At 40.0% G+C, this 13576-nt stretch overlaps 1 protein-coding gene across 1 annotated transcript in view; it reads right to left on the reverse strand.

The window, feature by feature from the left end:
* Klkb1 (kallikrein B1) overlaps nucleotides 1-13576 on the reverse strand; it is a 29669-nt gene that overhangs the window by 12487 nt on the left and 3606 nt on the right. The window contains exons 2-5 of the mRNA XM_031342857.1: nucleotides 9124-9286; nucleotides 6661-6767; nucleotides 2843-3002; nucleotides 2339-2448 (exon numbers count right to left, since the gene is read on the reverse strand). Of these exons, the coding sequence (XP_031198717.1) occupies nucleotides 2339-2448; nucleotides 2843-3002; nucleotides 6661-6767; nucleotides 9124-9286 (540 nt within the window). The remainder of the gene's footprint in view (nucleotides 1-2338; nucleotides 2449-2842; nucleotides 3003-6660; nucleotides 6768-9123; nucleotides 9287-13576) is intronic.

Raw genomic sequence — 13576 nt, forward strand, 5'->3', positions numbered from 1 at the left:
GAAGAAGAAGAAGAAGAAGAAGAAGAAGAAGAAGAAGAAGAAGAAGAAGAAGAAGAAGAAAATCAAGGCCACTTTCAGAAATATCCAGGTTTTTATCATTCAAAGAAAGATACTTAATCAGTCTGAAGAACTATGGGAACTCACTCCAATTCAGGAAAGCAGGCACAGGGGAGTCTGAGACTGGGCATGGACAAAACTGCACATGTGACCTCGCTCTTTGAGGCTGTGGACAGCACTTGGGAGAGACTTGAGGCAGAAAAAAAACCTTGTCTTTAAGCCTGTGTTTAAAACACACTTGCGGCAATGCGCTATTCTGGCTGGAGTGTGCTTTGCTCCACAGCAAAACTCCCAGTGACACTTGTTTCCCGGGGTGGCAGTGTTGAGAGTATGGCCTAGTGGGAGCATGAAGTTGGGTAATACCTGTACCTGCTCTCACCGGACTAGGTCAGTTAACCCACAAGGGCAGGTTGTTCTAAACCAAGGCTTCCATTTGTTCTCTGCATCTTCCACACATGCACGTTGGTTGACCTGCTATTTTCTAGCATGTTATAGCACAGCATAAGGTCCCGTGATGGTGGACATTATGTTTAGAGGATATGTTTACTGTGAGGATATGTTGGCTTGTAAAAAACAAACTTTTCTCTTAGCTTGTATAAGCCATGAAGAAGTTGCTCTTACATTGAATGTACCCTGTAAGCTGGCCATTGATGGACCACTTTCTGGTACAGATGGGCAAAAATTAAAATTGCTGTGTGTTAGAAAATATGTCACTGCCTCAGCTATTCTTGGAAGGCAAAGGGGCAAAGATTAAACAGGCTAGTTGCTAAGTTCCAATTTTGTGTGAAACGCTTGGTTGCTTGCTTGGATGGCTGAGGTACCCGCTGGACATATGTGACAAAATCCAAGCCTTGCCCACACCCAAATAAGATATGAGTGAATTTGGCTTCCTAAAATTATAATGTTGTAGTTTTTGGCTTTATAGTCCTTTGGAATATAAATATAATATATATATAGTTATAGAATTAATAACATATACATAATATATATTGATTATATATCAATATATACATATTGATATATATATATATTACTAGGTATATATATATTGATATGTATATCAATTACTAGGACCTTAGAGACTCTTTTCGGTTTGATCCTTGCCAGTCTTTAGAATAAAAAGTCTCTAATTTACTAAAACCAAAACCTTAAGTCAGACTGGCAGAGAACCTGTGGTGAATCTCTGAATGACCCCAGACTCCCAGCAGTCCTTGCCAGAGGTAGCCACCCTGTCTTGACCTTCTCAGTCCCCCGAATCCTGAGCTAAATGAGCTATTTTTTTCTTTGCATATTTCCCAGTCCTCTGGCATCTGGTTACGGCTGTAAGGCCCAGGCTAAGATAAACGCAGTATACCAAACAGAACACAGTTGAATAAAGAGCCCTAACTCCTGTAGACGAGCTTTCAAAAACTAGAAAAGAAAAAGGGGTGTTGAAATTAAATAGTTAACATATTTAAGCCATTTGAATGGCACAGCATAGTGGAGATACATTGAGAAAAGAAAAGACAAAATAGAAAAAGACCGGGCTGTTTTTGATTTCTCAATCTTTCATAGAGAGGTCATATCACAGGATTCAGAACCTAACACAGGGCCTGGTATATAGGCAGCATTGAGTATTGGTACTATTGACTATAAGTGAACTGGCACCTTGATGTCCTAAATTTGAAGGCAATTGTCTAGATAATTCAATTAGAGCTACCTCTGTGTGTGAAGTTATAAGGCTTTGTTGATTCATAGCCATATGCTTATTTCACTAGATATGGATACAGTTGAATGACCCTGTGGTTTTTCTTTATGATGGGACTTCTTTTCCTAGTGATGTTGTTGTAGGCATGTTACACTAAAATTAGAGTTTAAAGAGGCATAAATTTATGACCTTTCCTAGAGATCTGAAAGTAAGTCTTGCTGGGTGCCAGTCAAAGGTTGGCTTGCCTCTGTGCCTCTGGAAAGGCATGTAGAGAGAGCTGTTCCATGCCCTTTTCAATTTCTGCAGACCACTGATGCCCTTTGCTTTCCACTCTTCTTTGATCTTTAAAGGCAGCAATCTAAACCTTTCAAGTCTTTCTACCTCAGACACTGACCCCTCTGTTTCTCTCTTTATCATATAAGAACCCTTGAGACTGGACAGGGACATATTCTGGTAATCCAAAATCATTCTGATTGCAGAGTGTTTCCGTGTAATCGCATCTCTAAAAAGGCATCATATTCCCGGGGCTCTGGGAACGACATGTGAGTGTTTCTGGGCACTCTTCTTACAGTGGAATAATCGTCATCTAGTTACCCATCTCTGACAGCGCACAGGACTTCAGTGAGAATCCGGACACCAGGTTGTTCACTGACTTTATGCCGGTGGGTGTTCCACTTGAACTATGCTTCAGCAGGCAGTTCTTCCTGAATGCCAACAAAAGATGTGGTTAGGCTTCCCTTCTTGAGGTGCACAAGGATGTAGGGATAATATTCATTATCGAATCGATAACCACAGAGGGGCACAGTTGGGCTATCACTAATCGACAGACACTTTGCCCTTTGGCAAAGGGGAGGGTAGGGTGCGGATGGAGTGGCAGACGTCATTGTCTGAAACTATGCCCATACACAGCCTATTAGTAACTGAAGTTTACTATCTTTGGGAGGAAATTCCATTGAAATTAAGTATGTAAATAAGGAATGTAAATAAGGATGGAACTGCATGCCCCTAGCACTTTGACAGGAGGGAAGCAGATTGTTTTCTTTCTCCAAGGACGCTCTTTAATCCTGGCGTGTCTTCTCAGAACTGTGACTCACTCACCGGTACTCTGGTGTATGAAATGCATCTGTAGCATATGTGAAAAATTGACAGTGAATATTATTTGTGCACAGTTTCTGGCATTCCTCAATATTGTCGGTCTTGGATATATTAAAGTTGGACCCTCTCATATCAAGTCCTTCGTATATGTCTCGGTGGCAAGCTGAAATGAAACAGGAGAGACATTCGACCAAACCTCTTTTTAGACACAGATAAACTGCTCTTCCCTCAGAGTCATTTTTGAAGGCCAGTATCCCATTTTGGTGACTTCCCTGTAAGTACAGGAATTAAAATATTAATGGCATGTCTAAATTATCAAACGCTGCTGGACATTAGCTCACCCCAGGTGTGTTTACCTGACCCCACCATTAAAAGCAGGTTATTTTGCTTTTTTTAACTGCAAGGGGTATGCAACAATACAGGACAGTACAGTTTCACATGGAAGCTATCGGAGGCACCGACAAGCAAGGGAGGCAATCCTGATAGTGTGTGCCAAAACAAACAAACAAACAAACAAACAAGCCAACAAAAAAAACCCAAACCAAAAACCACCACTAACAAAACAAACAAGCAGGCAAAAACAAAAGAATTATGATCTGCATCTGTTTCTCTTCCTTCACCTGTTCAGGTCTGATTGTGGTTTGTGACTATGAGTCATAACACTGATATCTGTCTGTGCTGAATCTTTTAACAGACTGTCTCAACCTATTTATATGCACAGTGAAATCATTTCTCTTCTTGCTTTAAATCTTTCTTAAATTTTGTCGTCACCACCACCACCACCACCACCACCACCACCACCACCACCACTACCTCTGCACCCTTTCTTGTCTCTTTTAGACTGTCTGGCTTGGAACTCCTGTGGTAACCATGGGAAACCCCGAGTAAATGTGAGAGGAGCAGGTGAAGTCTGTGGTCTGTACTCTGAGGACCACATGTGAAGGACTGGCAAAGCCTTCTCTGGGTCTCATCAGTAGTGTTTAGGAGCAATTGACCAGTGTGTACAAGGACTAGCATCTTCGACTTCTGCCCCAAGGTGGTTACAGACCAAGAGAGACTGTCTGATCTCCCTCTGAGACTAGTTAACCATTTCCCTGTGCTGTAGATAATAAGCACTCTGGGAGGAAGGGGTTCAGTGCTCATAACTCACACTATTCCAGTTTCTCTACACATGGGCCTGTGTGTCTGTCCTTTCTTATTCTCTTGATGTTCCTACTCAGTTTTCCAGGACTCAAGCCATGCTGGATGTGGCAATCTCGAATTTCAGACCAGGCTGGCTTTGAAGTTAGAATGTTTTGTGCCTCTGCTTCCCTGGGATTATATCCATGTGCTAGCACACCAGTTTTTAAAGGTTTCTTCAATTCTATTTAAGTATCCCTTCATTGACATTTATCTTATATATTAAAAATAGTTGATTCTTTTAACTATTAAAAAATTAGTAATTAAGCCAAATTAAGCTCTTAGGTTTTGTTTTTAAGACAATGCAATTATATATTTAGTTAAACAAGCAATTTTCGTGTGTGTGTGTGTGTGTGTACGCGTGTGCGTGCGCACATGCACACATGTTAGCACAAACAATATTATATTGTACATAACTATAAGTTTCTAAGAATTGTGAAATTAATTAAATGTGGGAGACAGTATGAATATATAAACTAATAGAAAGGACTGAAGGAGCTGAAGGAGTTTGCAACCCAATAGAAAGAACAACAATATCAACCAACCAGACCCTCAGAGCTCCCAGAGATTAAACCACCAACCAAAGAGCACACATGGAGGGACCCATGGCTCCAGCCGCATGGGTAGCAGAGAATGGCCTTGTCAGACATCAATGGGAGAAGAGGTCCTTGGTCCTGAGAAGGATGGATGCCCCAGTGTAGGAGAATGCCAGGGCGGGGAGGTGGGAATGGGTGGGTGGGTGGGGGAGCACTTCATAGAAGTGAGAGGAAGGAGGATGGGATAGGGGGTTTGAGGGTGGGAGAGGGAACCAGGAAAGGGGATAACATTTGCAATGTAAATAAAGAAGATAACCAATAAAGAAAAAGGAAAGCTTTATGTTAGGGTGTAGGGGTGTTAAATTCCCAGCAGTTTACAGGGCAGAAAACTGTAAATCGTAAAATGGGGTTCTTTTAAATTTGCTTCAGATAAGAAAGGAAATGAGCTGAGCGTTGGGATGAGGTAGTAACAAATAAAAATATTTTCTTAATGATTATCTGTAAATTCTAAGGCTGCCTCCCAACACGATTTACTAAAACTGATCCCTGAGATCACTTTTTAACTTGAAGATGTTTCTTGAAAGTATTGGAAGAAAGTTACAACGGAAACTTAGAGCCAAACTCATAGAGGAAGATTAAGTTAGGGGGAAAAAGACAATTAAGCAGTTCTGGGGAAGGCACGAGAGCCCTGGTTTTTAAAATTTTGCTGTTGGTCACAATAATTAGATACAACACTTCATCAAGTAATATACAGCAAGTTATATTACTTTGACCTTGTAAGATAGAGGAAGTATTTCACTTCAGGTTAAATATATATAAATATATGTATATATTTATATATATATACATTAAATATATATAAATATATGTATATATTTATATTTATCCATTACACCAGTGAAGCAGCATTTATAGCTAAACCATTGTCATCCTTCATTAACTGCCTAAAATTTAAATTGCAGACTCTACTCTGAATGTGTATGTGGTTGAGAGGGTTGTTATTATTGGAGCAAACTGAGAACATTTGAAATTTGAACCTATGGAATGAAGAATGTAAAAGCAAAACAATATAATCGAACTCACAACCTCATTCCTTTTTAGCACTTTCACTTTCTAACAGTCCCAGTCATCTTATAAAAATGCCTTCTTTGTCCTAAACCTTTAAGATGATATGGAAATTAAGATGGTGTGTTCTAGGACATCAGTTGCAACGGCGGTCCAAGAAAAAGCTCTCTAACACCCTAGCGTTCACATTCCTTGTACAAAATATTACACTTAGTAAGACTGACAGAACTCAGTCTTTCAGTATGGAAGTAGTAGCAAAAAGAATTCTTAAGCCAACATTTCTCAGCCTGTAGGTCGAGACCCATGTTGGAGGGGTTGAAAGACTCTTCCATGGGGGTCGTCTAAGATCATCGGAAAACCAAAGTATTTACAATTATGATTTATAAGAGTAGCAAAATTACAGTTATGAAGTGGCGATGAAAAAAGTTTATGGTTGGTAGCCACCAGTACAAGAGAATCCGTATTAAAGAGCTACAGCATTAGGAAGGTTGAGAACCACACCGCCTTAATTTCTTAGCAGTGGCCCCGGGTGTGGCCAGAACACTTTCGGTTGTGTCTGACTGCACCAACTCCGAGCATTACCATAGAGTACCATCTCCCCCAATTTTAACAATCTAAACTGTCTCCAGACATTACCAATTGTTCTTTGATGTGGAAAGGGCAAAGTCAGTTCTAGGGGTGATCACAAATTACCCCAAAGTACACTTTGGGATGAGATGTCCCCTGAGTCTTATCTAAAATGCCTGTTGTGGAAACAGAGAAGGCCTATTCCCTGGGTGCACATTCATTTCCCACAAAGCTTACATTGTGTGTAAATACCATAGATAATAGAGGCCCGTTAAGGCCATGCATTATAACTGATAAAGATGTGAACATTATCAAGATGAAAGAACCCCCTTCTTACCGCCATGATGCTGCACCAGCTCTGTTATCTTTCTTGACATTCTCTTCTAAAAGTCCATCACAGACTTTGAGCAAAAGCTACTCTGAGTTTGAGTATTACTAACTCAAATTTAGTTGGGAAAAAAATCCATATCTTACCACTTATGTGGCTGCCACACTGCTTCAAAGAATGACCAGAAATGGCCCCTGTCCGGTGTAGTCTTGGCAAAGTCCCTGTAATGCTCTCTTTCATGAAGCAACCAAACCTGTTTAAAGAAAAATCACATTTTAAAAGGGGAGTAAAATGATAAATATACATTAAGAAATTATGCAGCATTTTGTATACGTTAATAAATAAGGCCCAGGGGTCAGGAAACAACATTTCCCTGACACTCGCTGAAGAGGACATTCTTACGACAAGGGCATGCTGTCTACAGTGTTGTTTTTCTAAGTGTTCATGCTTCAAGTGCAGAGAGCCAACCACATTCGAGAGTTGATGATTATTTCTACAATCTGAATGTCCGTCCGTCCATAGCTCCTCTTTCCAAAAGATAATTGGGTTTGTTCTTAGTTTATGTGGTACTGAGAAGCAAAGCCCGGGGTTCAAATATGCTAACCAAGTGCTAATCACTCCACAGCCTCTGCCCTCCCATCCCACAGCCTCTGCCCTCCCATCCCACCCCCAGCTTTCATTTAGTTTACTTTGAGAGAAAAATCTTGCTCACTTACACAAGCTGACTTTAAACTTATGATTCTCCTGTCTGAAACGTCTATATTTTCTAAAATGGTGATTGTTTTTATAAATATTTTAATTTACTTTAAAATATTTGAATCAGCTATAAGTTGGGTCTGTATGTGATGTGCATCTGGTTTGTTGATTCTTGGTAGTTTCCATATAATGGGAGGCTTTTTCTATCTTCAATATCAACTGTGTTAACCTTACTGTTTATAAGAATCCTAGAACTTAGTTCAATTTTTAAAAATGTGAATCTCACATATAGTCTGGGTTTTGTTTTTTGTTGTTTTTTTTTTTGGTTTTTGTTTTTGTTTTTGTTTTTGGTACAGGTTAGCATGTAGGCATCAGAGAATGAGTTTCAAAATTCTAATTCTTAAATTCATATAGATTGAAGATGAAAGTTATGTGTATGGAAACAGAAGCAAAAATTTACATTTGGCTATTGATTAAGGTAAAATTTCCAACTATATTTCTAAACTTGTCTGCCATTCAACAGGGTCCTAGGGTAGGGGAGAGGGAGACCGAAAGAGACAAGAGACATGAAGAATGAGAGCAAGACAGTTGTCTGATCAAGCTCCAAAAACTTTACTTTAGGGATGGCAATGTAAGCACAAGCAGGAGAAAGCTTCAAGGGAGGGGGAAGATCCCGGGGCAAGGGAGGGGGGAGGTCCTGTGACAAAGGAAGGGAAAGAACCCGTGACAAGGGAGGGGGAAGATCCTGCAGGTGGCAATCTTCAGTTCCTGGAACCAAGGGTCAATGTCCTCCACACCCACAAATATTCTGTTAGACTACAGATGTTCTCTCAGGGCTGTATGTGTAAGCTAGTCATTTTTCACTAGGTCATAGTTAAAGCCATGGCTCCTGGCACTTGTCCTTGCCAAAATGACCACGTAATAACACACATACACACAAACACAGGAGAGGGGGGGGAAGAGAGAGAGAGAGAGAGAGAAAGAGAGAGAGTCAACGTGCACATTCTAAAAGTGCAAACTGGCTCACTACAGGTACCATTGAGATTTGCCTACTGGATTTCAAATCTATTACCAACAAAATTCCTGGTTTTTACTTTCTCAACTTTGCTCCCCATAAATATGGTAACAAGTAAGGCAATTAAATATATTTCTTTATGCAGGTGAAATTTTCACCTTCTACCAGAAAGCAATATATATGATGCGAGTATCCATTTGATAGTGAAGGTCTAAAATCCACAGAGAAGTACCACAGATTCCTTTTCCAGCGACTCGTGTAACTGGATGGAAGCTCACGGAGTTGTATAGTCTCTGGGTCTGGTTAATTTGGGTGTGTGATTGTTTCATTTGTAGCATTTATACTAAATTACACTTAATGCACAATAAATCATGAATAAAACAGACAATATGTAATGGGAAGCTACTCCACATGCTGAAGAAAAATGAAATCACAGAAACTGTAGGCAAATGGATGGGCTTAGAATGTTTAATGTTAAGTGAAGCCATATAATCTCAGAAAGAAAAAAACCCTCATGTTCTTCCTCATATGCATACCTAGCTAATAACATACTTACATGCATAACACATATATATGTGGGGACAGTTCAACATGTTGAAAGTGAAGAAGAAAGGCTAAGGATTGCAGTGTGAGGAAGGACCCTGTCTCGTTGCATGCTGTCTTCAGGCCTTGGCTGTAACATCACTACCTCCTACTGCTGTGAACAAGTGCAGTGGTTGTTTAGAATCTCTGTCTCTGGCTTCAGAACTCTAGTAGTCTGTGTTGGAAAGGCCCAGCCTAGGGGCTTCTGATGCAAAAAGTCTTCGAACCCTCTGAGAAACAAGGCTCCATTTTTGCATACCTATGGAAGCAGTCTGAGAAACGTCTAACCTGGCAGTGGTAAGCTGGCACGTCTTACCTTTTATCTGTCTCTTTGGGTGGAGTCACAGCAAGAAAGCTGAACAGCAGGCACCTGGGGTGAAATGTGCACATCTTCTGACAGTGCTGGGCATCTGGGGTGTAGATGGCAGCTAGATCCCCACCTCTGAAGAAGGTGTTCTTATATAGTTGAGTCAGACACACTGTGGTATAAAAGTTGATTTGGAGGAAAGTGTAACCCTTTTAATAGAAATGTATCTGTTTTGTTATTCCTTTTTATTTATCCCAATGACTACCCAAGGATCTATACAACTTCCCAGGTAGAATGAATCATTTTGACCATGATCAAACAATACAGCATGCTATTTAAAGTCACCTTGTGGACATTTATTTATGCATAAAAGTTGACTCTTTTATACCTAGATAATAATTTGTACATAAATTAGTATAATTTTTTCTGCCTTCTGTCAAACATGCTGTGAAAACATCTCACCTTAAAAACAGAAATACAGCATTTTTTTCAAAGCCCTTTTAGGACAACCATCTCCCTAGATTCCTCAACACTTTCAGGCCGACTTGGGGTCAGGGTCATTATTTGCATCTCTTATTTTTTTCCTTTTTTTTTTCAATGAAAGAAGTCCATAACTAAGACTCGTAGTTCAGATGTGGTTAATATCACACAGTGAATAAATACCCTGGGACATAAACTCAGCCTTTCTGACTCTCAATCCTGTCCCCTTTTCTAACATGCAGTGTACATGTTGATGTTTAGGCAGCCTTATTTAAGCAAAATAATAAATTTGAGTACTGATTTTCTACTAGCTCTTTTCTTGATAAAGAAAATGTATTTGCAGAAATCCATACTCAGACATTTTGCAGAGAGAGAGAGAAAGAGAGAGAGAGGAGAGGGGAGAGAGAGAGGAGAGAGGAAAGAAAGAGGAGAGGGGAGAGCGAGAGGAGAGGGGAGAGAAGAAAGAGAAGGGGGGAAAAGAGGGGAGAGCCAGAGTCCTTAGGACACACAGCTCTGAATGGTATGTCTCCATCAAATCCCTCCTCTCAGAGCTGTGAGATCCCTGTGAAAGAGGAAGAGGAAAGAGTCTAAGAGCTAGAGGGGCTGGAGGACACCAAGAAAACAAGGTGCTCTGAATCAACTAAGCAAGGGTCATGTGAGCAAACAGAGACTGATCTGTTTGAGAAAATACATCTCCACAGCGTCCTCTACATATATTTTATAGCCTTCAGCTGAGTATTTTTGTGGGACCCCTGAACTGGTCTCTGACTCTTGAGCCTTCTCTTCAGGGCTCTTTTCCTTCTGTTGGGTTGCCTTGCCCAACATTGTTGTCACAGTTTTTGCTTTATCTTAAAATATTTTATTTTGTCGTGTTTGGGTGTTATCTCTTAGAAGCCTTGTTCTTATCTAATGAGAGGCAGAGATGGAGTGGATCAGGAGAAGATGGGAGCTGGAGAGAAACTGGGAGTAGAGGGAGGGAAAACCATAATCAGAATATATTGCATGAGAAAAGAATCTAGTTTCAATAAAAAGGAAAAAAAAGCTAAATAATTTTCAAATTAAAAAACAAAAATGAAGTTAACTTGAAAATCAACTGAGATGTGCTGCTTGTGCCGACTCACAGCCCCACCATGTGGATATCCTGCACCCCACTCATCATTGGAGAACTGTCTTTAAATCCATTGAAGAATTCGGATCTCCCTGAAAAGAATCCATTCAATCTTTGTGCTCAGCTTTCCACTTAGGTAGCCTGTTCATTTTCATCAGTCAAGTTTTCATTAATTATGCAATACTCCAGTGGCAACGTTGCCCACTTGCCATTGCTTTTCAAGGAATGGCTGTCTAGACAACGTGTCTTTCAATAAGCACTGAAGAGTTTGGAATTTCTAAGTTCTATCTATATGGAAATCCTGCCACTGAGTCCAATTTGGATGAGCCGACCTAGCAAAACTGTTTTTCTTCTTATCAGAGGGGTGTTGCCATGCCTACCTCTTAAGTCAGGTTTATATTTGGAAAGAGCAGATTTTCCTGGGTAAATGCTCCTAGGAATCTATGTTCCCAAGTGTATACCCTAAGGTGTCCCATTTGCACAACACAATGAATAGTAGGCCCAGTGGTGAGGGTAGCTATAAAGAGACTTGTTGTTTTTTTTTTTATGTGGTTAGCATCTCATAATTACTGCTCAGAGACACCTTCACCATCCCATTGCACAGACACACATACACAAACACAAACTGTGGTCAGATGATAGCCTGGAAGCTTCCATCTGCTCTAGTTGAGTGTTGGTAAACTAGCATGTGACTCAGCCAATGAAAAAGAGTGACTAGAAATGTTCTAACTGTAGGACTGTTCATCCTCCTCAGTTGGTAAGAGGAGCAATGATGACAATGGTGGTGGTAATGATTATAATAATGGCAGTGTTGCTTGGACAGAGTCTATAGAACCTAAATGATCTATAATGATGTCTTTCAGTTTTTGCATTGACCACCTGTCCATGGACATTGGAAGGATTATTTAGTCATCTTAAAATTTTTCATAATCAAACAGAAAGAAAAGGAAAAATACCAGAAATAAACAAAGCATCTTAACTCAGAAAAACTCTGTGTGAGTGACAGAGGGAAGGCTAAGGAGCTTCCAGATGTTCCCTCATCTCCACACATGGTTGACAGGTGCATATGCATATAAAGGCATAGATACAAAATAAATAAGTGCTAAAACATTTTAAACATTCAATGTCAGGTACAAAAAGATAATTTACCAAAGGAATGTAAGTAGCTGTAAGTATATGAAAGCTGCTAACGATGCAATGGCCCCCTTCCCTCAATAAGTGTAGCTACTGTCCCTCATCAGAAGCCTCTCTTTGAAGCAAATGGACACTGTGCTGGTTTGTATAGGCTCAGTTCAGGGAGTGGCACGATTAGAAAGTGTGGCCCTGTGGGAGTAGCTGTGGCCTTGTTGGAGTAGGTGTGTCATTGTGGGTGTGGCCTATAAGACCTTCATCCCAACTACCTGGAACTCAATATTCTGCTGATATGAAGATGAAGATGCAGAACTCTCAGATGTAGAATGCTCCTCCTGCACCATGTCTGCCTTAGACAATGCTATGTTCCCACCTTGATGCCAATAGACTGAACCTCTGAACCTGTAAGCCAGCCCCAATTAAATGCTGTCCTTTATAAGAGTTGCTTTGGTCATGGTGTCTGTTTACAGCAGTAAAACCCTAACCAAGACAGACACCATCACAAACACCCACAACTGGACATAATGTGGAGGTCAACATATTGTGGGGGGACTCAGGCCCAGGGGATACATCTACATTGAATATCTTGAACCTATGGCTCAGGAGATGTTATGAAAGAGGTCAAGGAAAGATAGTGATATCCAGAATATGAAGATGCCTGTTGCAGAACAGTCTCTCCTAGAAAAGGTGGCATAAACAAGACCAGAACAATAGCAATATCAATGGGCATAGTAACATGGAAGGGGGAAATTTCATGGGATCTCACCCTTAGACAAAGAACTATAGGCAACTAATGACTTTCGGGAGAAAAAGAATTAGCCTTTCCCAAAGATGAACACACTTATTGGCTGTCTAATGTACACATACACATAAAAGCCATATACACACAAACAAAAATGGATTCAACAAGTTGCATTTATATATTCCTATATATATATATACATATATATATGTAACAATAATAATAAAAGAAAAAAGAGGCAATCAGCTTGAGGGGACATGGAAGAAGCTCAAGGAAGGGTTCCTGGAAGAAACTAGAGGGAGGAAAGGGGTGGTATAAATCTAATTTCAACTAAAAACATATTAAACACTATCATCACTCACAGTAAATACACATAAACCACAAATTCATTCTTTCTAAACTATGAGAACACACACACAATATTCCCTCTGATATTTCAGGTAACTTTCTAAAAAAGAATCCATTGTCAAAACCTTTATGATATTTATCAGAATGTAAATAATTTGTTCTCTTTCTGAATTAACAATAAAATCTCTCAGAAATGAGATGTCAATATTAAATACATTTTATGTTAAAAAATAAAATGTCAGAGTCACAGATTCAGAACACTGGTTTAAGCAGATTGGCTAACAAAGATTAAAATTGAAACAATATTTGTGCGCTGGCTTTGATCACAAATGAAAGAAAATCAAGCAATGCAGCTTGAATATAAATGAGTTTAGTAGTTCAGAAACCCATGTGTCCACAGTCAATGGCTTCTGAAGTACTTAGACACTGCCCAGTGATGGCACCTGTGCACAGTGTGCCAGCATTGATTTACTCTATTGAGCACTGCTTCCTTGATCTCAAGATGCACAATAGCTATATTTAGACTGGCTTGCCCTTCTTTCAGTCCCTGCTCTCTGCAGCTCCTTCCATGGGTATTTGGTTCCCCCTTTTAAAAAGGAAGGACTGCACATGGAGGGGTCTGATTGTTCTGGCAGCATGTGTATAGTAGAGGA

The sequence above is a fragment of the Mastomys coucha genome, unplaced genomic scaffold (genome assembly GCF_008632895.1).
Source record: "Mastomys coucha isolate ucsf_1 unplaced genomic scaffold, UCSF_Mcou_1 pScaffold22, whole genome shotgun sequence".
NCBI lineage: Eukaryota > Metazoa > Chordata > Mammalia > Rodentia > Muridae > Mastomys > Mastomys coucha.